Source organism: Schistocerca nitens, chromosome 1 (genome assembly GCF_023898315.1).
Source record: "Schistocerca nitens isolate TAMUIC-IGC-003100 chromosome 1, iqSchNite1.1, whole genome shotgun sequence".
NCBI lineage: Eukaryota > Metazoa > Arthropoda > Insecta > Orthoptera > Acrididae > Schistocerca > Schistocerca nitens.
In genome coordinates this window covers 482,455,399-482,479,911 of record NC_064614.1, presented here as the reverse complement: position 1 = coordinate 482,479,911, position 24,513 = coordinate 482,455,399, and the positions used below count along the sequence as shown (strand labels likewise).

General features: G+C 39.2%; 1 protein-coding gene across 1 annotated transcript in view; it reads left to right on the top strand.

Moving 5' to 3' along the window:
- LOC126255659 (serine protease snake-like) overlaps nt 1-24,513 on the top strand; it is a 234,674-nt gene that overhangs the window by 186,923 nt on the left and 23,238 nt on the right. Inside the window, exon 5 of the mRNA XM_049955419.1 lies at nt 3,049-3,251. Within this exon, the coding sequence (XP_049811376.1) occupies nt 3,049-3,251 (203 nt within the window). The remainder of the gene's footprint in view (nt 1-3,048; nt 3,252-24,513) is intronic.

The following is a 24,513-nucleotide window of genomic DNA, read 5'->3' as shown; positions in this document are numbered from 1 at the left end:
GCAAAAGTTCGTGTTTTGAGGAGCACTCAAGTAGCCTCGTGCATCTCGACTGACCTGCTGAATCTTTCGATCTTAATCCCATAGAAAATGTCCGGACCCATTTGTGGAACACTGAGTGAAACGCAGCAGTCAGAATTCCCCAATTTGATAGGTCTACGGTAGCTATTCATCAATGGCAAACCTGAAAAATGCTGTGGTCAATTTAGCTGAATTGAGGTCATTTTTCAGGGCTATACTTAGTGTTATAAGGTATCAGCGAGATGTCTCTTAGATGTAATTTTTTTTCGGCGTGCTTAGCTTCGTAGTGGTAGAAAGCGTAATTGTTTTTCTTTCTTTTGTTTCTGTAGGACCTGTGGGGAGCAGGTAGTAATAATTATGACAAGTATATTTTTATTCTCAAATAGACTGCCTGAACAAAAAAGTGAATCACCCAAAAGGGGAGGAAAACACTGACTGAAACTTGACAGGTTGCGAGGGTATGTGGTGTTGTTGCAGTGATTATAAAATCGAGTCATACTTACGAAGTATTTGGCAGTATGAGCCCACGTAACAGTAGAAAGTTGCACGTCCATTTGGTCTAGATGCATTCACATGTTCGGTTGGAAATCGTGTCATAAAGCCATCGTATGCTCTCCAAGGGCAAGATGAGCCATCACTGTTCTAACAGCTCCTTGACATCCTTGATACCGTCACTGGATAGAAGTTGACGTCCGAGATGATCCCACTCGTGTTTATCGGTGACAGATCTGGGAAAATTGCTAACCACAGGAGTAAATGAACATCGCGCATACCGTTCATGGAAAGACGTGCCGTGTATAGGCGAGCATTGTCATGTTGAAAAATGGCAACACGATACTGTCGCATGAGAGGTAACACAAGTGGACGCAGCATATCCGTGACGTACCATTGTGCCATCAGGGTTCCCTCAGTCACTACCAGCCATCCCTCTCCAAGCACCGGATTTCCTGGATCTCTCCCCATGTCTCCGCCAAACTTGCCGGCGATAGTCGTCCTGCATATTGCAGAACAGCGATTGACTGCTGAACGGAATGCCACGTCATTCACCAGCAGTCAGTGCTTCCCAGTGACGGCACCGCTACATACGCAGCCAGTTGTGTTCTGGTGCAAACTCCAGCCTACGCGTGCGATGGCTATTCCCTTGTCTGGCTCCTGCTGGTCTCTGACCATGACGCGGTAAGACACAGAATATTGCCGGAGCACCGTTGCTTTTTCTCGGATGGTACTCGCAGATGTGAAGGAGTTACAATGTGCTTGATGTACAATACGGCGATCCCCAATTGTGGTGGTCAGACGTGGTCGATTGAAACCTTGACGCCGAGTACGTCTGCACACACGTTCCCATGCCGTTCAACGTTGGTCCACTTTCCCATCTGAATGCCACACAAATCGGTGGGGCATCTGTGAGACCCCTCTCAAACGCGCGTCAGGTGCTGATAAAGCTGTCTCACACGAACACGTGGTATCTTCGTGTCCTTCACAGTGATCGCCAACATCTGACTCAGTTCACCTACCTGGCCTAGTAAGAAGACTAAACGTGAAAGACGCTAATGCACTCTGCTGACCGTTCACACTGACACAGAACATTACAGTTCTAGTCATTTACATAGACGTCCGTAGTGTGGACTTGTACAAAGTTGAGCATTTTCAACTTCTCGCGGCATAATGAATAATCCATTAAATTTCGGGCATGCAGCTGCGCAAATAAAATTTCCTCCACTGATATTTCGGCCGCGTATCGTCCGGCCATCCTCAGACTGAGTCACAGGACTGACGACAAGATGCCAAGCGCAGCCTTGTATGCTCCACCGCGGCGGTACTGTGCATGCGGGTCACAGATGCTTGTCGGCGACAGAGACATACGCTTACACATGCGCCGCTTGTGGCGAAGGCGTACAGACATTCGATTCGCTAATCGATGTATGACCGGCGGCGGTGACACGATGACGACTTCTCTGCAGTTTAATTACCCCAAGAGTCGGATTCCATGCTCTGTCCAAATTAAAACCATTATCTCTATTTATTAAATTGTTAGCTAATCTGTTTCTATAGCTTCCTTGAAGACAGATTCCCAAAAAGAAGAGGTGGATGTTAAAATCTTCACGTCACTGTGATTCATGGAATTACCTGTATCAATACAATGTTCGGCCACGGCTGACTTGTCTGGCTGTAATAAGCGTGTGTATCTTCAATGCTCCACACACCTCTCATGAACGGTGCTTGTTGTTTGACCTATGTACGACTTCTCACAATTTCCGCAAGGAATCTGATACATACCCGCTTTACAAAGCTGTAACCGTCCTTCACAGAGCCGAGTAAAGCTGCTATCTTCGTGGGGGGCCGGAAGATCACCTTAATACAGTGTTTCTCAAGAATACGGCCTATCTTCGAGGAAAGAGCACCCACATAGGGCAAAAATGCACTAGATCTGAAGGAATTGCTATCTTCTTCCCAATCACAGACCTGCTTTTTAGGTTTTGCATCGAATGCTCTACGAATTTGTTGCGGAGAAAATCCGTTCGATTTAAAAATGCTCTTGAGGTATGTGAGCTCTTCTTGCAAATTGTCTTTATCGGATATACAGTGCGCCCGATGCACTAAGGTCTTAAGAATACCTATGGTATGTGAAGGGTGATGGCAGCTACTGACATGAAGATATAGATTTGTGTGCGTTGGTTTCCGATATACGGCATGTCCTAATGTGCCATCCGGACGATACGCGGCCGAAATATCAGCGAAGGAAATTTTATTTGCGCGGCTGCATGCCCGAGAAAAAGTACAAAGTTACTTTGATGTCCGACCACGTTTCCAGGTACTTCACGGTCTTTTCTCAGGAGGTGAATGAGGGTTGCATAGCCATTGTAGCTATCAGGATAAGAAGCTGTATTTGAAAAGAAGCAGTAAATAATAACAATTAAAACAAAAAATTACTTACCACGAACGACCAAGATTTCCGTAAGTGGAAGCTACTTCAGATGTTAGTACGCCGTACAGCAAAAGAAAGTAAGACTTTCAAAGTCATGCTTTGAGCACTAACCATTTCCTTGGTGTTTCCTGCAGCCAGCAAGACGACGAGTAAAGACCTGCTGAAGGTGCGGCTGCCGTTCATCTCGTACGCCGACTGCGAGGCCGCCTTTAGCGCCGACAGGGGCAGTCGCAAGCTGAGGGACGGCATCCGCGGGGACTCCATGCTGTGCGCCGGCGACATGAAGGGCGGCAAGGATACCTGCCAGGTGCGTCGACCTAGCAGCTCTGGGGCGAATGCGCCATACCTGCCACTAAGTGCATCTCACAACTCTTCCTCCCCACATAAGGGTATTTTGCCCTAAAAGCTGGCCAAAAGTCCACTCTTCAAATCCGAGTAATTCCCGGAATGCATAACTTCCTACAACAGTCTGAGAGATGGGGCTCTGCTGAGCCGGTGTGATGTTTGCTTATTGTCCATTGATACACGGCAGAGCTAGTCCATCTGAAGCTTCTCTACTGGCCTGAAGTCACCTGGTTTGTGGCTGCTTTAAAGTGTGTTTTTGCTTGAAGTGAGGTGGAAAGCAATATGGATTCCGAAGATTCGGGTATGTACCGTTATTTGGAATTTATTGTTTTCATTCATTTTATTCACTACTTCTGTTACTATTCATTATTTTTATTATACTTCATGGTGTTTCCATGCATGTTTCTTAACACAGTGTGATAGAAAAACCATTCCTCTATTGTAAATTTAAAAAAAGTACCTGCTGAATACTTCATTTTGATTTTGTACGAATGTTTTACATTTAGGAATTCTCAGCTATAAAAAAAGTCATCTGCTAAATGAATTCTGAAAGCATTTTTTCATCCTAAGTTTTTAGGAAGTTAAAATTATGACAAGGAAAGGCCTCTATGACCTTCTGAAGTGGTGTTCAAAAAATGGTCCAAATGGCTCTGAGCACTATGGGACTTAACATCTCTGGTCATCAGTCCCCTAGAACTTAGAACTACTTAAACCTAACTAACCTAAGAACATCACACACATCCATGCCCGAGGCAGGATTCGAACCTGCGACCGTAGCAGTCGCGCGGTTCCGGACTGAGCACCTAGAACCGCTAGACCACCGCGGCCGGCGAAGTGGTGTTCAGGAAAAGAGTTTGGAAATAGATTAGACTTCATAGAAAATTATGTACTATGAGATCCCATCTTCCCTTATGAAGAAAAGAAAGGTTTTAAACATAAATTGTCTTATACAAAGTTACATTTAAAGAAAAGATGGCTCGCTTCACACGAAGTTGGGAGAACCTTCTTAAAAATAACGATGATTGGCTGCAAAGTATCATTAAAATTACATGTTACTTACTCGAGTTGGTAGGCCGTCAAAGTCGTTCGCAGAGTTAAGCGAACGCAGCAAAAAGCTCAATACACAGCTATTGAGAAACAATTTTGGTACCACATAATTAACATATGCCAGTCATATGAAGCTCAGAGGACTGGAAATGTTGACGGTTCCAACGTGGTTAAATATACTACTTGATTTCCTACACGAGGAGCTAAATTCAAACAAGCATTAGATCGGAGTCGTAGAGACTTACAAGCAAATAAGCGACTTTCACGTATTCAAACGTTGTCAGTTTTTGTGGAACCGTGCTGACAAGGGAACAATACGAAATAATCCGAGCAGCTAATAAGAAGGTCTGTCCCTGTTAAAATGTCTTTCAAGAAGCTAAAAAGCAGTGCTACCTTGTGACTGAACCACATCACGTGACTGCCACATGTGCGGAGCTTCAACTTCAGGCCTTGCTTAATCATACATGTGAGCGATTGTTATATTTGGAAGAGGTTTTAAGTTATCTTCCAAATGATGACGTAAATGCATTCGAACTTATGTATAATTGAGGTTGTAATGGTACATAGAAAATTCTATTTAAACAAAATTTTGTAAACGATCATGATTATAATGCGAACATATGTCATTCATTTTCACTGACTCACCAACTTGTAGTCGCATTAATATAGACCTAAATGTTTGGAAAAATCAGACACCATCGTCTCCTCTCTATTGCAGACCAGTAACAATTAGATTTACTTATGAAATAGCTGAAGTTACTAATGAAGAAATTGGTTATATCAACAGACAAATTGAAGCTTACAAGAAACAAAAATTCCAAGGTTAGAGGGTAATTTACCCACAAAACACACATTGCTACTGGCTGTGGTAGATGCAGAGGTCTGTATTGTAGTAACAGAGGTTCCATCGATAATTAGATGCTACATTTGCAAAGCTACCTCAAAAGACTCCAATGACTTGTCAAAAACCAAAGTAACAAATACAGAAGCTCTTCAGAAGCAGATTTTTTGAATTTTCGTTGCATTTTTTCTATAAAATAGACATCAAGAAATCCGTTCAAAATAGAAAAAGGAAGTTGTTCAAGACAGAAAAAAGTCACATAAGAAATGTTTAGAAATCGATTGGGATTAATTGTAGATGTTCCCAAGCAAGTCTATGGAAACAGCAACGATGGAAATTGGAAATACCAAAAGAAGATTTTTTGCAGACTCTTAAACATCAGCAGAAATAGCAGGTGCAGATCTACAGCTCATCTATCGATTCAGGACTATTCTAGAAACTATTTCCATTAGACATACGACAGACATATACAAAATTTTCTGCTTATACTGCTGAAACAGCAAGACTGTATGTTGATTAAACCATGGCGTCCTCCAGGTTCGCAGAAGAGCTTTTGTGAAATTTGGAAGGTAGGAGACGAGCAGACCTCCAGAACTATCACTCCTGGAAGAAAGGTTCGCAGAAGAGCTTCTGTGAAGTTTGGAAGGTAGGAGACGAGGTACTGGTAGAATTGAAGCTGTGAGGACGGGTCGTGAGTCGTGCTTGGATAGCTCAGATGGTAGAGCACTTGCCCGCGAAAGGCAAAGGTCCCGAATTCGAGTTTCGGTCCGGCACACAGTTTTAATATGCCAGGAAGTTATATTTCAAATGAGTTTAATAATTCTTGACTGCGCTTTAAATGTATGTAATTTCTCGATAGTACACGACAAAATTGAGACCTTTAGTGGGTATCTTTTTAATTACGTATTTAGTTCCCATAGGTCCTGTACGGAGCCGAGCGTTCGCAAAGTGTGGCGGACAAGCCGACTAGTGTAACGTCACAAGTTCGTTGCAGAGCCCGTATATCTCATTGGCCCCCGGAGGAAGAGAGCAGTTCTTCGTCTACAGGTTCCCAGACCTTGATCCCCTTACCCAAAAACAGACACCCTGCATGCGGGCGAGACTGTAAATAGAATAGAGAAGCTGCATGGGACGCAGGAAGTCTGACCGGGTGCACCCATGCAGGTTTTCGAACGAACTGACCCTATTAACTGAGGTGGACGTATGCGTTGTGAGGAAACTATGGAAGGCGTCATTGCTCAACGATGGCAACAAGGCAGTAAGGTCTTCCTCAACTAGTTGCCATCAGCTGCTCAGCTTCTGTGTTGTAGAAGCGGCGGTCACACGGTTGATGCAATTACAGCAATAGGAGCCCTGGAAGTGAATCGACATAAATTTGCGCCAGTTGTTCGACAGCAGGCTGCAGTGTGCCCCCTCGATGGCGAATATCCTCTCAAGGCCACATATGGTGGCAGGGGTGGTAGAGTACAGCATGTGTGCCACATATGGGAAGGTGGAGACGGTGTCCACGACCAGCAGCCAAATAGCTCCCTGAAACTACCCAATGAAATAGATGTAAACCTCTATGATGAGTGGTCAGGGTGTTGTTGTAGTGAATAACGTATTACTGAGGACGTCTGGTTGAGGGAGCAGTCACAGCACGAGTGGCACGCGCGATAATTGTCAGTATAATGCCGGGCCAGCAGGTACTCTGCTGGTTCAATGCCTTAATATGCGATTAGCCCCAATGCTATTCATGACGGAGCTCTGGGGCTGCTGCGGGGGGGGGGGGGGGGAGATAATGGCGACTCAGCATTCGGAGTCGTCCGCAACCAGACACCCTGGCGTGGCATTGGCCTGTTAGTATAGTGCGAAATAATTTTGTAAAGCGAGGTATACCTGGTGGAAAACATGCTCTGACCACCATCTCTGGGCCACCGACTCAACCTTCTTCACGACTGGCTGGCTCGCAACCGTTAGCGAGAATTCATCGCTGATAGTTTGTAGATGTTGTGAAACGTCCCCTTAGAACAATTTATACATGACTGTGCTTAAACTGACACACAATATTTTTTAGCGCAACGCAATCTGACTATCAAAGATCCCTGCAAAAGAATGGCTCTGAGTAACATTAAACTATACCTTTCACAAATCACTTACCTCACAAAAATCTTCATTACTCGAACTACTGCAATACAGCGAGCGCCACTACTGCCAGCTAAATAAAAGATTCAAACTACGGAAGGCACTAACTACTGATAGGGATAGTTAGCAAATGAAAGATATTAATAGAGAACAAACACTGTATTTACCTTAATAGTCATAATATATATAGCAGTTCATGACAAATTACAAAACTCCGCCATCTCTCTCCCCACATCCACCACTGCTGGCGGCTCACCTCCAACTGCGCAACGCTACGCGCTGTTCACAGCCAGCTGCCTAACACTACAATGGCGAGTATTACAACAATGCAAAGCAGCCACAGACTGCACACAGCACAGCCAGTGATTTTCATACAGAGGTGGCGTTACCAATAAAAAAAACCTAAACAGCCTACTTACATAGCCGCCATGCTCCCCACAAAAAATTTTACAAATTGTTTTGGGCACTGGGCAATACATATTTGTTAAAATTTTTCATAATCGTAATTGCAATAACAAAGAAATCAAAAGCACACACTTATTGATACAATGTTGGTCAAAAGCTAAAATTTTCTCACAGTCCATAAAGATAGTCCTGATCATTCATCATAATAGTAATTACAGTTTTTTTTTTTTTTACGAAGTCTCATTAGTAAAAGAAATTGCACACAGAAGTAGTGGATTTCCATGCAGTCTTGAAGAAGTAGTGTTGTCCTTCCAACGGAAAGACAGTGCTGACTCTTGACATGCTGACAGGTAATGGGCCACAACAGAGCAAACCCGCAGCGGAGTCAATCGAAGTTTTGAAGAATATCGTTTGGTAGGTCATCACAGAGCAGACCCACTGTAGTCCTGGTAGAGATTACGGTATTGGTGGGCCACCAGAGGCGCAGACCCACTGCAGTCCTTGTAGAAATAATGGTACTGGTGGGTCATCAAAGATGCAGACCCACTGTAGTCCTTGTAGAGATTACGGTACTGGTGGGCCACCAGAGGTGCAGACCCACTGCAGTCCTTGTAGAGATGGCCAGCAGCCATCTGTTGTGACTGTGCAGGTGCACAATCACCATTGAAGAGTCTTGCGGATAATATAGCAAGTCCATAACCACCACTTGTGCACTCACAAAGTTTTTGGAATTGTCCTTAGAACCAGCAATGCTGTTATCCAGTCCCTTGCTGAATTATTAACACACGTGCAAACACTAACAGTCCCTACTTCTCACATATTGTCCATATACTATGACCAACAGAAACATGTGCAGTGAAATGTAACTTACAAGTCAATAATATGATGAACTGGTATCAATTACAATTTTATAACATAAGAATACAATAACAAAGGTGCAAAATACATCATTAGAGAACATAACAAGACAGATAACATTTGCGGTAATGCAGGCTTTACAAAAGAATAGAAATAAACATATACATCAGTGTTTACAGGAATTATGACATAAGTAAATAAATGAAATAATGAGAATAGTTCTTGAAACATTAATTTCACACATGATCATTAAAACAAAACAGAATAAATAATGACTAAACATCTTTACAAAGAAAGTAACATAGTATTTGAAAAACTCTACAACAGTAAAAACACAAATTTACAAGAGTACACAAACACATAGCAGAATAACACAGGGGGAAAGGACAGGGTTTGTTTTCAATATAACATTTGGTACTGCAGAATTTTGCGAACAAAACCTTTTTTTGTTCTTGGAGATCTCCCTTCATTCATCATTATTCCCAAAGAGTCCTATCTATACCTCCTTTTTGTATTCCAACCATATTTCTTTCAAAATAATTATGGCTCATTGTACAATACTCATTTTGGCCCAAAACGTTTTCATATAACTTCTCAATGCATTTCTTCCAATTTTTCACAACTCATTCTCGCATATAACCTACCCCATCTTAAGCTAACTTAAATCTACTGAGCTCAGATGCTAAACTAAGGGGCGAGGCAATGCAGCAGCACAAAACAATTAACACAAACAGCAATGACAAAAAAATGGACATTGGCAAACAATTGCAATATTACGACTAATATAAGGCAATGAGCAGCAAACAAGAAAAATAAATCAGTAGGAAAGTGGCTTAGCAGAATACACAAAGTCAAATTCAGTAACACTATGCCTGGCAAACAGCAGCTTATATCTAAACATGACAAAGCTCAAGCAGAAAAAAAATATTACACTAAAGATAACAATGCAGACAAGGGAAATGTCTATTCACATCTTAATGTCAGTAATTAAAGTGGTGCACCACAAAAACTAATTCTACAAAAATTACCAAGTACTCAAAAAGAAAATTATATATGCAGTTACTGTTATTAGTCCCTTCTTATTGTTCTTTCCATTCCAAGAGCTCCTTTTTTTTAAGAATGTGGATTACAAAATTATTATTTAATAGATCTGTTGACAGAAAGTGTTCACATTAGCAAATGCATTTTATTTTATAAAAGCAATGCTGCAACACAGCTGGAAACTAGATATCAAATGAAATAAGCAACTATGAAAAGCAAAGCATAAAAATATCATTCAATAGTCATGTGACATTTCATAAGTTAGTAGAAATTCTCTCAACTCTCGTAGAAAGACACTTGTCCTAATCAGGTGTGCAGTTGTACGAATATTTCCCATCAATTCATAAGCATTTCAGTAAGTAGCACAAAATACGAGTAATAATATGTTTCCAAGTAATGAGCGTGTCGTATTTGCGATGTTTTCTACAAAGGAATGTCAATAGCGAGGTTAATGGCCTCTTTTTTTTCACCTAATGGCTGTTTCTCCAGGTGGCTGGCACAGGTGGCCGCTCAAGACGCATTACGTCAAGGTCACTTACCTTTCTTACCGAAATATTTACCACAACAGTTTCCGCTACAGTGGCAGTCTCGTATAAAAATATTTCACAGGTCAAGAATTTGCGTTACAAATCTGTAGAAACAAAATCCTATTGATATAACAGTGTCCAAAAAGTTTTCGTCGGCATTGTAATACATTCACGCATTTACATACATTTCATAACTCTTAAAGTACGATTCTTGGTTTCCAACAACCTGTTTCACAAACCAGAGTGAGTCCCTAACCACTACTCATTATTCCTTACCTTATTCGTCGACACTTCTTCAATATTTTATGATAACAGATACGTAGCATACTCAAATAACTCATATAGCATCAGCTTATTGATCATAAACATACCGCAACAGCATAATACACATAGTCATCGTAATAATAACATCATAACACCTCAGTCAAAACTCAAAAACGTCGTAGCTTCCTCCAATAATTTCAAAATCTAAAAAAAAATTCTCTGCTCATGTTAAAAGTGTCATCTGCCTCAAACGTACTTTAAAAATCGTGATCCCATACCAAATATATCAATCAAAGCTCTCATAATATCACAATGGATCCGAAAAAATATGAACAGTTCACAAAGTACAGACAAAATACAATTTTGTAAGTGTGAAGTTATACAACGGTGTAATTACGCAAACATCTGTCACTGATGTAGTAAAATAAATGTTTGTCTCTCTCAGGTAAATAATCAGATAGCTGTGTAATTCTGTGTTAGAGAAATATGGTACCGATGTGTAAAGTTGTATAAGCAAATACCATATTAGCTAGGGCTCCTTGTGCTTGCCAAACACATGATACACAAAGTAAGCGTGTACCCCCCTGAGGATTAATGTAATTATACCATCAGGTGTTACAGATTACAGCAATGGAATGAAATGTATCACGGAAAACCCTTGTATCATTGCACTTCAAATAACTTAAAAAAATAAATGTTTTAAGTGCGAAATTAATCACTCAAATACATGTACTGTAGCGCTAAACTGTGTGTCATGTTGTAAGATAATCTCTGTGGAAGTCTCGTAGTTATCGTCCTCCGAAAGCTAAGTTCTGCAGAAGTCAATGTACTTACCTCATGATAAACAAAAGTGAAATGCTTTGAGTATAGATATCTTAGTTATTATGCTTATTTCCGTGATGAAGAAAGTACTGTGCTGTAACGTATCGTTGTGCTACGGAAAAGGCTGTCTCATTATTGCTATACCACAAAAGTTACTACTAAAACATGTTTTACTTTCCAGAAGAATTCAGAAAAATTGTGCAAATATAAAACAGATACACCGCAAAAGCAACAATGTAAATTGTGTCACACATTAGTAGCGTCGTGATATAGTCGTGTAGTTGTCAAATAAACTAACCACTGTGTCATCTGGTATCTCTCAGAAAGCACTTTGAATCCATAATGTATTTTCAAGTAAACCAAAATGTTGCATTAAAATCTCATTAGCAGTACCAGTACATGTTCGAAGTATGTAAGCCTGATAGTCGTTACGTAATCGTGTAACTAACAAGCAAGAATGTACAAGTAACAACACTGTGTCGTCTGTTCACTATAACAATGCATTCGTAATTTCTGTTGAAATAAGTTCTCTTGGTTCTTGACTGGATATTTAACTTCAAACATTGTTGCATGGTAACAGTTTCTAAGTCTGACAATGCATACTAGAAATGTGAAGTGAAAAGTTTTATGGCAAAGACAAAGTTTAAAAAGCAGATTATCTTTCAATAAACGGTTTTACATGTGAAATGTGGTGTAAACCTTTACTCTTCCTAGTACGCAGAGTTTCAACTTCAACGCAATTATCATGTGGTATACGTCGGATTCTGTAAGGTCCATTGTAAACTAGAAAGAATTTGTGACTCAAGTGTTTCTTCTTATGTGACAATGAATGAGCTTTAATGAGAACTTTCTGACCAATATACAATTTCTTTGCATTTGCTTTACCGTGTAGTTTTCTCCTTTTGTCTGCTGCAGATTTTATATTTTTAAGAGCCAAATCAATTATGCCTTTGTGTCGACGTTTACGTGTATTCGGGAAAGGTACAAGCTCTCTGATTCTGTTCGGTGGTTCTTCATTCTTTAGTACAAGAGTAGGTGGTAAAGCAGTGGAATCATGAGGCATTTCATTCAGAACGTTTTGAAATAAGTGTAAATATCTGTCCCAATGCTGATTCTTTCTGTGACAATAAAGTCTGCAAAGCTTATTGATTTCTTTCATAATCAATTCGGAGGGGTTACAATGTGGTGAGTACAATGAAATAAAAACAGGTTTGATTTTATGGTTGTGAAGCATGCGTGACCAAACAGCAGATCTGAATTGCGGTCCGTTATCTGAAATGACTTTACTAACGTGTCCAACTTCACGTAAGAAATTTTTAACAAAGGCGTTGGATACAGACCGTCCAGTGGCTTTACGTAACGGAGTGAAAGAAACAAATTTTGAAGTAAGTTCAACAGCGACTAGAACGTACGAAAATCCATTAGATGTTCTGACAAGCGGTCCCAACAGATCAACAGCAGCAAATTCTTTTAATTTAGAAGGAATACTTTCTGAATGTAAAGAATACTGAAATTTTTCTCGAGTTTGCCTTCTGTGTTACTTTTCTCAAGCCCAGCTGGTGCGCGTGACAGTGCGTCCGCAAAAATGTTCTCCTTGCCGGGAATGTAGACTATTGTGAAGCGGAATTCTTGCAGAAACAATGCCCAACGTTTTAACCTGTCATGATTTAATTTTGAAGACATAAGAAATTGTAATGCACGATGATCACTGTATACTTTTACGTGCTTACCAGAAAGAAAGAAACGGGATTTGTTAAATGCCCAAACGATAGCTAAAGCTTCTAATTCAGTAACGGAATAATTTTTTTCAGATTTTGTTAGCACTCGGCTAGCAAAAGCAATGGTTTTCTGAAGAGTAGTGTCATTTTCTATGGCTTCTTGAAATAAATGGGCACCAAGTCCGACTTTAGAAGAATCCGTGCTAAGGCAGAAATCTTGTGACAGATCTGGATGAGCTAGTATTCGCGCGTTAAGAAGCGATTCTTTCAAAGAATTGAATTCCAACTGTGCTTCTTCGTCCCAGTTCCAAATAGTGTTTTTTCCAGTGAGAGAACAAAGTTTTGGTGTAACAAGAATTTGCATATTCAGAAAACGACGGTAAAAATTTACGAGACCTACAAAACTGCGGACTTGTTTTTTTGTGGATGGAACTGGAATGGCTCTGATTGCTTCTAACTTTTCAGGATCCGGCTGAATGCCTTCAGAAGAAATAATATGTCCCAAAAACCTCAACTTTGACCTACCGAATTCAGACTTTTCCAAGTTAACTGTAATTCCAGATTCTGCAAAAATATGTAACACGCTGTTGAGGATGCGATTGTGTTGTTTCCATGAGGCTTCTGCTATCAGAATATCGTCTACATATAAGGTGATGTGACGTTTTAAGAACTCAGGTAATATGGAATTTAGCCCGCGAATGAATGCTGCCGAAGAAATGTTCAAACCAAAAGGAAGTTTCCGAAACTGATAACAAACGCCGAAACAAAGGAAAGCTGTGTATTTTCTACATTCTGGATGAAGTTCGATCTGATAAAAGCTGGATCTGAGATCAATAGAAGACAACACTTGTACGCCATTAAAATTTTGAAGAAGTTCTTCCAACGTTTGCGGCCTGTCTGTTTCAGGAATAATGATAGTATTGATTTGTCTCGAATCTAAGACAAGTCTGATCGATCCATTTTTCTTCTCAACAACATGTAACGGATTGTTGTATGAGCTTACTGCAGGCTCAATAATGCCCTCGTCAAGCATAGATTGTATTTCTGTTCTAACACGGTCCCTATAATGTGCTGGAATTACGTATGGTCTAACACAAAATTTAGTATGCTCACGAACACGAAATTGGTATTGAAATCCCTTGATTGTTCCTGTTTTGTGAGTAAAAAATGTGGAATGTGCTTGTAAAATCTCAAAAAGGTCCTGCCTATCAGTGTCATTACAATTCTCAATTGTTTGAATTTTATTCTGAATTAACTCATTAGTATCAAATATGTCGTAGATATCATCCCTGTCAGTACTTGCAGAGTGATTGTTAGTGTCTAGTTCCGTAGAAAATTCCGAACTGTTGTCTAACAGAAGGTAAAGCCGATTAATTTCCTTGTCATGGTTTGAGAGCCAATCTTCAAATTTCAAAGCTATTGACTTACCTTCCTTCTCTAAACTTATTTCAGCATCGTGAAAGTTTAAGATTGCTTTGTATTCATTCAAAAAGTCTACTCCCAATATAATTTCCGTCGACAATAATGGAACAATAAGAAAGTTCATAGAGAAGCTGTAGCTTTGGCAAAAGAATTCTAAATTGGTTTGTTGGCGTACATCTACACTTTTTCCAAAGCTTGCACCTTGTAATTTAATCTTACGTAACGGAAGTGAGGGCAATCGTTCGATTTGTTGCATTTGCTAAAAGCTGCTTCACTAATTACTGAAATGGGACTGCCAGAGTCAAGTACTGCCGTAAATTTTATGTCATTTACAGTAATGTGAATCACAGGATATGCAATGTTGTTATGTTTTATGTCGTGTTCCTGGAGTAAGATGTCCCTAATGTCTTCCATTTTTACGTAATTACTAGCTACGGCAGCTGCGTCGTCAGTTTCATAAGTACGTTTTGTGGCTGCCAGCGGTATGAGTCATTGCCTATTGTCTCTTTGTTGGCGCGCGTCGTTACTGGGATTAGGAAACCTAACTTCTACAAATTCGCCTTGCCGAGAGGGCCCAGCTCTGTTTGAATCCCGCCAGTTCTGATGCAATTCAGGTCTGTCGTTACGATCATATCGTCTGTCGTCATGTCGATAGATTCCATAGTTTCTTTCTTGTCGGTCACGTGGTGGAGAATTTCTCCCTGAATCGTAACTGCGCGCTGGACCGTTGCGTCTAAAGTTATTCTGTCTCCCGTAGTAATAATTGTTTTGGTTCCCATATTGTCTGTTTCTCTGATTGTCTCTGTGATAGTCATTACCGCGGAGAGGTGATCTTTCCCTGTAATTATTACTACTCTGCCAACGGTTGTCATACGGGTGGTGTCTGTTTCGGTCACGATTTACGTTGAAAGAATAGCCTTGTCGTATATTATTTCTGTTATCGCGGAATTGTGACGGATGTGATCTGTAATTGTTGTGCTCCTGTTTCCGCGTTCCCCGATTGTCAGTGTCAATTTCCAGTTCTTGTAACAGTCCCTGAAAAGCTTCAATGTCGTCTTTGCAACGTCCTGCCAAAATAATATGTCGTAAATGTTCAGGCAGTTTGATTAAGCAAATACGGATGAGTTCTGAGGGGCTGTATGGGTTTGACAGGTACTGATTCTTGTGCAACATGTCTTCAAAATATTTCACAAGACGAAAATTCAGATTGTTCGAAATGTTTCATCATTATGATGCTATGTTTTACTCGGTCTTGTGTAGCTTGAGACCAATATGCTGAGAGGAAGGCATGATAAAAATCTCCTTCACTGTGACAATCGTGAATGACCGATCGCATTCTTACAGCTGGTTCATTCTCCAAGTAGCCACACATAAATTCTAACCTGTGCTCCAATGACAAGTTGGGAGGAAAACAATGAGAGAATTGATGGAGCCACGCTTGTGGATGAATGTCGTTGGCAGAATTCTTAAATGTTTTGAATTTACGTGTAGTAATAAACAGCTTATAGTCAAAATCATCGTGTCGGCGAGTAGCATATCTGTCATTGTTACGTCGTGTCGGCGGTTCCATCTCAAAATTCGGTGCACCTTGCCAATTTCTTTCATAATTTCCGAAGTGTCCTGTGTTATTATCTTGTGGGTGTTCCGTATTTCTAAGTCCCTCTTCCCGTGTTGGGGCGCGAGTGTCCTCTGAAATACGTAATTCTTGTATTACCTGTGTCAGCTGATCTTGTACTTCCCGGATTTCTCTTTGGTGTTGCGTATTAATTTGATTCAGATTTTGTTTCAGTTTCCTAATTTGTTCGCACTCTTCTGTCTCATTAAAGACTACCGGTTTTGTGTCATTCAGATTATCATCTACCTTTGTAGATAAGTTAGTGAACTGATCTGAAAGTTCGGCTACTTTATCCGATAGTGAAATTATTTCCTCTGTATGTTTTTCTGAACCAAGTTTCAGAGTGTCCATTTGTGTTGAAATGGTATCTACTGTGTCCTTTAAGTTTTCCTGAGTTTTTGTAAGTTGCATAACCGTATCGGTAGATGCAACTGAGTCAATTTTAGCTTGCAAGGTGTCGTGATTTTCATGAACAATAGTCTGCAGTTCTTTTATGGCTGCTTCGTGATTCTGTAATGCAGTTTCATAACGCGAAAAAATAGGTTGGAAATGCTCACAAATCTGTGTTTTTACGTCATTACAGACTTTTTGACATTTCGATTCAATGTTATGTAACTCAGTAGTTAAATCTTCACGTGTTTGTTCAAGAGTTTGTTCCAATGAGTCTAACTTTTTAAGATTTTGTTCCACTGTGTCTAACTTTTGAAGATTTTGTTCCATTGTGTCTAACTGTTGCTGTGTTTGTCTCTGGTGTTGTTCCATTGTGTCTAACTTTTGAAGATTTTGTTCCATTCTGTCTAACTTTTGTAGCTTTTGCTGTGTTTGACTCTGATTTTGTTCCATTGTGTCTAACTGTTGCTGTGTTTGTCTCTGATTTTGTTCCATTGTGTCTAACTTTTCAAGCTTTTGTCTCATTTGTTGCATTAATTGTAATAACAATGTATTAGTGTCTGGAATCTGTTTCTCTAAGCTTTTTGGCAGTGCATTTTCACCGGCAACATTCACATTTTGACAAGCAGAAAATGTGTCTTGACTCATTTGAGAAAACGGTGAGGACCAAAAACCTAAGTCTACAGTATTTGCAAAATTGTGTCCTGTCATTCCCGATTCCTGAGGCGAGCTGTTGCCGACCGATCGATCGATAATGCTTCCCTCTTCACTAATTGTTTCCCTGTCCACGCCATTATTTGCCGCCCGCTCCATTTCCCTATGCACAATTACCAAATTACTACTTTGAACATCAGTTAATTCATTACTCGGTGGCGCTAACACACTGCTTTCGTTTTCACTGTCATTTCTCAGTTTACTTTGGAGCCTAGTATTACGTTTTTCACACGCCATTATTGTCACAGTATTTCACACGACAACACAGAAAAACACAATTTGAAGAGCAAAAATAAGAGAACACATTAACATAACACTGAAAATAATATCTAGTTAATTGCAGCTGCGAAATACTTGGTGCAAATCTACATGCATGCCACAACTGTTTTACTGTACAACAATGAAAGACTGCAACTACAAAGGAGATTTTCTCTACAATTACGCGCTAGCAATAAACATGAAACGTCCCCTTTAAATAATTGTACAAGATTGTGCTTAAACTGACACACAATATTTTTTAGCGCAACGCAATCTGACTATCAAAGATCCCTGCAAAAGAATGGCTCTGAGTAACATTAAACTATACCTTTCACAAATCACTTACCTCACAAAAATCTTCATTACTCGAACTACTGCAATACAGCGAGCGCCACTACTGCCAGCTAAATAAAAGATTCAAACTACGGAAGGCACTAACTACTGATAGGGATAGTTAGCAAATGAAAGATATTAATAGAGAACAAACACTGTATTTACCTTAATAGTCATAATATATATAGCAGTTCATGACAAATTACAAAACTCCGCCATCTCTCTCCCCACATCCACCACTGCTGGCGGCTCACCTCCAACTGCGCAACGCTACGCGCTGTTCACAGCCAGCTGCCTAACACTACAATGGCGAGTATTACAACAATGCAAAGCAGCCACAGACTGCACACAGCACAGCCAGTGATTTTCATACAGAGGTGGCGTTACCAATAAAAAAAACCTAAACAGCCTACTTACATAGCCGCCATGCTCCCCACAAAAAATTTTACAAATTGTTTTGGGCACTGGGCAATACATATTTGTTAAAATTTTTCATAATCGTAATTGCAATAACAAAGAAATCAAAAGCACACACTTATTGATACAATGTTGGTCAAAAGCTAAAATTTTCTCACAGTCCATAAAGATAGTCCTGATCATTCATCATAATAGTAATTACAGTTTTTTTTTTTTTACGAAGTCTCATTAGTAAAAGAAATTGCACACAGAAGTAGTGGATTTCCATGCAGTCTTGAAGAAGTAGTGTTGTCCTTCCAACGGAAAGACAGTGCTGACTCTTGACATGCTGACAGGTAATGGGCCACAACAGAGCAAACCCGCAGCGGAGTCAATCGAAGTTTTGAAGAATATCGTTTGGTAGGTCATCACAGAGCAGACCCACTGTAGTCCTGGTAGAGATTACGGTATTGGTGGGCCACCAGAGGCGCAGACCCACTGCAGTCCTTGTAGAAATAATGGTACTGGTGGGTCATCAAAGATGCAGACCCACTGTAGTCCTTGTAGAGATTACGGTACTGGTGGGCCACCAGAGGTGCAGACCCACTGCAGTCCTTGTAGAGATGGCCAGCAGCCATCTGTTGTGACTGTGCAGGTGCACAATCACCATTGAAGAGTCTTGCGGATAATATAGCAAGTCCATAACCACCACTTGTGCACTCACAAAGTTTTTGGAATTGTCCTTAGAACCAGCAATGCTGTTATCCAGTCCCTTGCTGAATTATTAACACACGTGCAAACACTAACAGTCCCTACTTCTCACATATTGTCCATATACTATGACCAACAGAAACATGTGCAGTGAAATGTAACTTACAAGTCAATAATATGATGAACTGGTATCAATTACAATTTTATAACATAAGAATACAATAACAAAGGTGCAAAATACATCATTAGAGAACATAACAAGACAGATAACATTTGCGGTAATGCAGGCTTTACAAAAGAATAGAAATAAACATATACATCAGTGTTTACAGGAATTATGACATAAGTAAATAAATGAAATAATGAGAATAGTTCTTGAAACATTAATTTCACACATGATCATTAAAACAAAACAGAATAAATAATGACTAAACATCTTTACAAAGAAAGTAACATAGTATTTGAAAAACTCTACAACAGTAAAAACACAAATTTACAAGAGTACACAAACACATAGCAGAATAACACAGGGGGAAAGGACAGGGTTTGTTTTCAATATAACATTTGGTACTGCAGAATTTTGCGAACAAAACCTTTTTTTGTTCTTGGAGATCTCCCTTCATTCATCATTATTCCCAAAGAGTCCTATCTATACCTCCTTTTTGTATTCCAACCATATTTCTTTCAAAATAATTATGGCTCATTGTACAATACTCATTTTGGCCCAAAACGTTTTCATATAACTTCTCAATGCATTTCTTCCAATTTTTCACAACTCATTCTCGCATATAACCTACCCCATCTTAAGCTAACTTAAATCTACTGAGCTCAGATGCTAAACTAAGGGGCGAGGCAATGCAGCAGCACAAAACAATTAACACAAACAGCAATGACAAAAAAATGGACATTGGCAAACAATTGCAATATTACGACTAATATAAGGCAATGAGCAGCAAACAAGAAAAATAAATCAGTAGGAAAGTGGCTTAGCAGAATACACAAAGTCAAATTCAGTAACACTATGCCTGGCAAACAGCAGCTTATATCTAAACATGACAAAGCTCAAGCAGAAAAAAAATATTACACTAAAGATAACAATGCAGACAAGGGAAATGTCTATTCACATCTTAATGTCAGTAATTAAAGTGGTGCACCACAAAAACTAATTCTACAAAAATTACCAAGTACTCAAAAAGAAAATTATATATGCAGTTACTGTTATTAGTCCCTTCTTATTGTTCTTTCCATTCCAAGAGCTCCTTTTTTTTAAGAATGTGGATTACAAAATTATTATTTAATAGATCTGTTGACAGAAAGTGTTCACATTAGCAAATGCATTTTATTTTATAAAAGCAATGCTGCAACACAGCTGGAAACTAGATATCAAATGAAATAAGCAACTATGAAAAGCAAAGCATAAAAATATCATTCAATAGTCATGTGACATTTCATAAGTTAGTAGAAATTCTCTCAACTCTCGTAGAAAGACACTTGTCCTAATCAGGTGTGCAGTTGTACGAATATTTCCCATCAATTCATAAGCATTTCAGTAAGTAGCACAAAATACGAGTAATAATATGTTTCCAAGTAATGAGCGTGTCGTATTTGCGATGTTTTCTACAAAGGAATGTCAATAGCGAGGTTAATGGCCTCTTTTTTTTCACCTAATGGCTGTTTCTCCAGGTGGCTGGCACAGGTGGCCGCTCAAGACGCATTACGTCAAGGTCACTTACCTTTCTTACCGAAATATTTACCACAACAGTTTCCGCTACAGTGGCAGTCTCGTATAAAAATATTTCACAGGTCAAGAATTTGCGTTACAAATCTGTAGAAACAAAATCCTATTGATATAACAGTGTCCAAAAAGTTTTCGTCGGCATTGTAATACATTCACGCATTTACATACATTTCATAACTCTTAAAGTACGATTCTTGGTTTCCAACAACCTGTTTCACAAACCAGAGTGAGTCCCTAACCACTACTCATTATTCCTTACCTTATTCGTCGACACTTCTTCAATATTTTATGATAACAGATACGTAGCATACTCAAATAACTCATATAGCATCAGCTTATTGATCATAAACATACCGCAACAGCATAATACACATAGTCATCGTAATAATAACATCATAACACCTCAGTCAAAACTCAAAAACGTCGTAGCTTCCTCCAATAATTTCAAAATCTAAAAAAAAATTCTCTGCTCATGTTAAAAGTGTCATCTGCCTCAAACGTACTTTAAAAATCGTGATCCCATACCAAATATATCAATCAAAGCTCTCATAATATCACAATGGATCCGAAAAAATATGAACAGTTCACAAAGTACAGACAAAATACAATTTTGTAAGTGTGAAGTTATACAACGGTGTAATTACGCAAACATCTGTCACTGATGTAGTAAAATAAATGTTTGTCTCTCTCAGGTAAATAATCAGATAGCTGTGTAATTCTGTGTTAGAGAAATATGGTACCGATGTGTAAAGTTGTATAAGCAAATACCATATTAGCTAGGGCTCCTTGTGCTTGCCAAACACATGATACACAAAGTAAGCGTGTACCCCCCTGAGGATTAATGTAATTATACCATCAGGTGTTACAGATTACAGCAATGGAATGAAATGTATCACGGAAAACCCTTGTATCATTGCACTTCAAATAACTTAAAAAAATAAATGTTTTAAGTGCGAAATTAATCACTCAAATACATGTACTGTAGCGCTAAACTGTGTGTCATGTTGTAAGATAATCTCTGTGGAAGTCTCGTAGTTATCGTCCTCCGAAAGCTAAGTTCTGCAGAAGTCAATGTACTTACCTCATGATAAACAAAAGTGAAATGCTTTGAGTATAGATATCTTAGTTATTATGCTTATTTCCGTGATGAAGAAAGTACTGTGCTGTAACGTATCGTTGTGCTACGGAAAAGGCTGTCTCATTATTGCTATACCACAAAAGTTACTACTAAAACATGTTTTACTTTCCAGAAGAATTCAGAAAAATTGTGCAAATATAAAACAGATACACCGCAAAAGCAACAATGTAAATTGTGTCACACATTAGTAGCGTCGTGATATAGTCGTGTAGTTGTCAAATAAACTAACCACTGTGTCATCTGGTATCTCTCAGAAAGCACTTTGAATCCATAATGTATTTTCAAGTAAACCAAAATGTTGCATTAAAATCTCATTAGCAGTACCAGTACATGTTCGAAGTATGTAAGCCTGATAGTCGTTACGTAATCGTGTAACTAACAAGCAAGAATGTACAAGTAACAACACTGTGTCGTCTGTTCACTATAACAATGCATTCGTAATTTCTGTTGAAATAAGTTCTCTTGGTTCTTGACTGGATATTTAACTTCAAACATTGTTGCATGGTAACAGTTTCTAAGTCTGACAATGCATACTAGAAATGTGAAGTGAAAAGTTTTATGGCAAAGACAAAGTTTAAAAAGCAGATTATCTTTCAATAAACGGTTTTACATGTGAAATGTGGTGTAAACCTTTACTCTTCCTAGTACGCAGAGTTTCAACTTCAACGCAATTATCATGTGGTATACGTCGGATTCTGTAAGGTCCATTGTAAACTAGAAAGAATTTGTGACTCAAGTGTTTCTTCTTATGTGACAATGAATGAGCTTTAATGAGAACTTTCTGACCAATATACAATTTCTTTGCATTTGCTTTACCGTGTAGTTTTCTCCTTTTGTCTGCTGCAGATTTTATATTTTTAAGAGCCAAATCAATTATGCCTTTGTGTCGACGTTTACGTGTATTCGGGAAAGGTACAAGCTCTCTGATTCTGTTCGGTGGTTCTTCATTCTTTAGTACAAGAGTAGGTGGTAAAGCAGTGGAATCATGAGGCATTTCATTCAGAACGTTTTGAAATAAGTGTAAATATCTGTCCCAATGCTGATTCTTTCTGTGACAATAAAGTCTGCAAAGCTTATTGATTTCTTTCATAATCAATTCGGAGGGGTTACAATGTGGTGAGTACAATGAAATAAAAACAGGTTTGATTTTATGGTTGTGAAGCATGCGTGACCAAACAGCAGATCTGAATTGCGGTCCGTTATCTGAAATGACTTTACTAACGTGTCCAACTTCACGTAAGAAATTTTTAACAAAGGCGTTGGATACAGACCGTCCAGTGGCTTTACGTAACGGAGTGAAAGAAACAAATTTTGAAGTAAGTTCAACAGCGACTAGAACGTACGAAAATCCATTAGATGTTCTGACAAGCGGTCCCAACAGATCAACAGCAGCAAATTCTTTTAATTTAGAAGGAATACTTTCTGAATGTAAAGAATACTGAAATTTTTCTCGAGTTTGCCTTCTGTGTTACTTTTCTCAAGCCCAGCTGGTGCGCGTGACAGTGCGTCCGCAAAAATGTTCTCCTTGCCGGGAATGTAGACTATTGTGAAGCGGAATTCTTGCAGAAACAATGCCCAACGTTTTAACCTGTCATGATTTAATTTTGAAGACATAAGAAATTGTAATGCACGATGATCACTGTATACTTTTACGTGCTTACCAGAAAGAAAGAAACGGGATTTGTTAAATGCCCAAACGATAGCTAAAGCTTCTAATTCAGTAACGGAATAATTTTTTTCAGATTTTGTTAGCACTCGGCTAGCAAAAGCAATGGTTTTCTGAAGAGTAGTGTCATTTTCTATGGCTTCTTGAAATAAATGGGCACCAAGTCCGACTTTAGAAGAATCCGTGCTAAGGCAGAAATCTTGTGACAGATCTGGATGAGCTAGTATTCGCGCGTTAAGAAGCGATTCTTTCAAAGAATTGAATTCCAACTGTGCTTCTTCGTCCCAGTTCCAAATAGTGTTTTTTCCAGTGAGAGAACAAAGTTTTGGTGTAACAAGAATTTGCATATTCAGAAAACGACGGTAAAAATTTACGAGACCTAGAAAACTGCGGACTTGTTTTTTTGTGGATGGAACTGGAATGGCTCTGATTGCTTCTAACTTTTCAGGATCCGGCTGAATGCCTTCAGAAGAAATAATATGTCCCAAAAACCTCAACTTTGACCTACCGAATTCAGACTTTTCCAAGTTAACTGTAATTCCAGATTCTGCAAAAATATGTAACACGCTGTTGAGGATGCGATTGTGTTGTTTCCATGAGGCTTCTGCTATCAGAATATCGTCTACATATAAGGTGATGTGACGTTTTAAGAACTCAGGTAATATGGAATTTAGCCCGCGAATGAATGCTGCCGAAGAAATGTTCAAACCAAAAGGAAGTTTCCGAAACTGATAACAAACGCCGAAACAAAGGAAAGCTGTGTATTTTCTACATTCTGGATGAAGTTCGATCTGATAAAAGCTGGATCTGAGATCAATAGAAGACAACACTTGTACGCCATTAAAATTTTGAAGAAGTTCTTCCAACGTTTGCGGCCTGTCTGTTTCAGGAATAATGATAGTATTGATTTGTCTCGAATCTAAGACAAGTCTGATCGATCCATTTTTCTTCTCAACAACATGTAACGGATTGTTGTATGAGCTTACTGCAGGCTCAATAATGCCCTCGTCAAGCATAGATTGTATTTCTGTTCTAACACGGTCCCTATAATGTGCTGGAATTACGTATGGTCTAACACAAAATTTAGTATGCTCACGAACACGAAATTGGTATTGAAATCCCTTGATTGTTCCTGTTTTGTGAGTAAAAAATGTGGAATGTGCTTGTAAAATCTCAAAAAGGTCCTGCCTATCAGT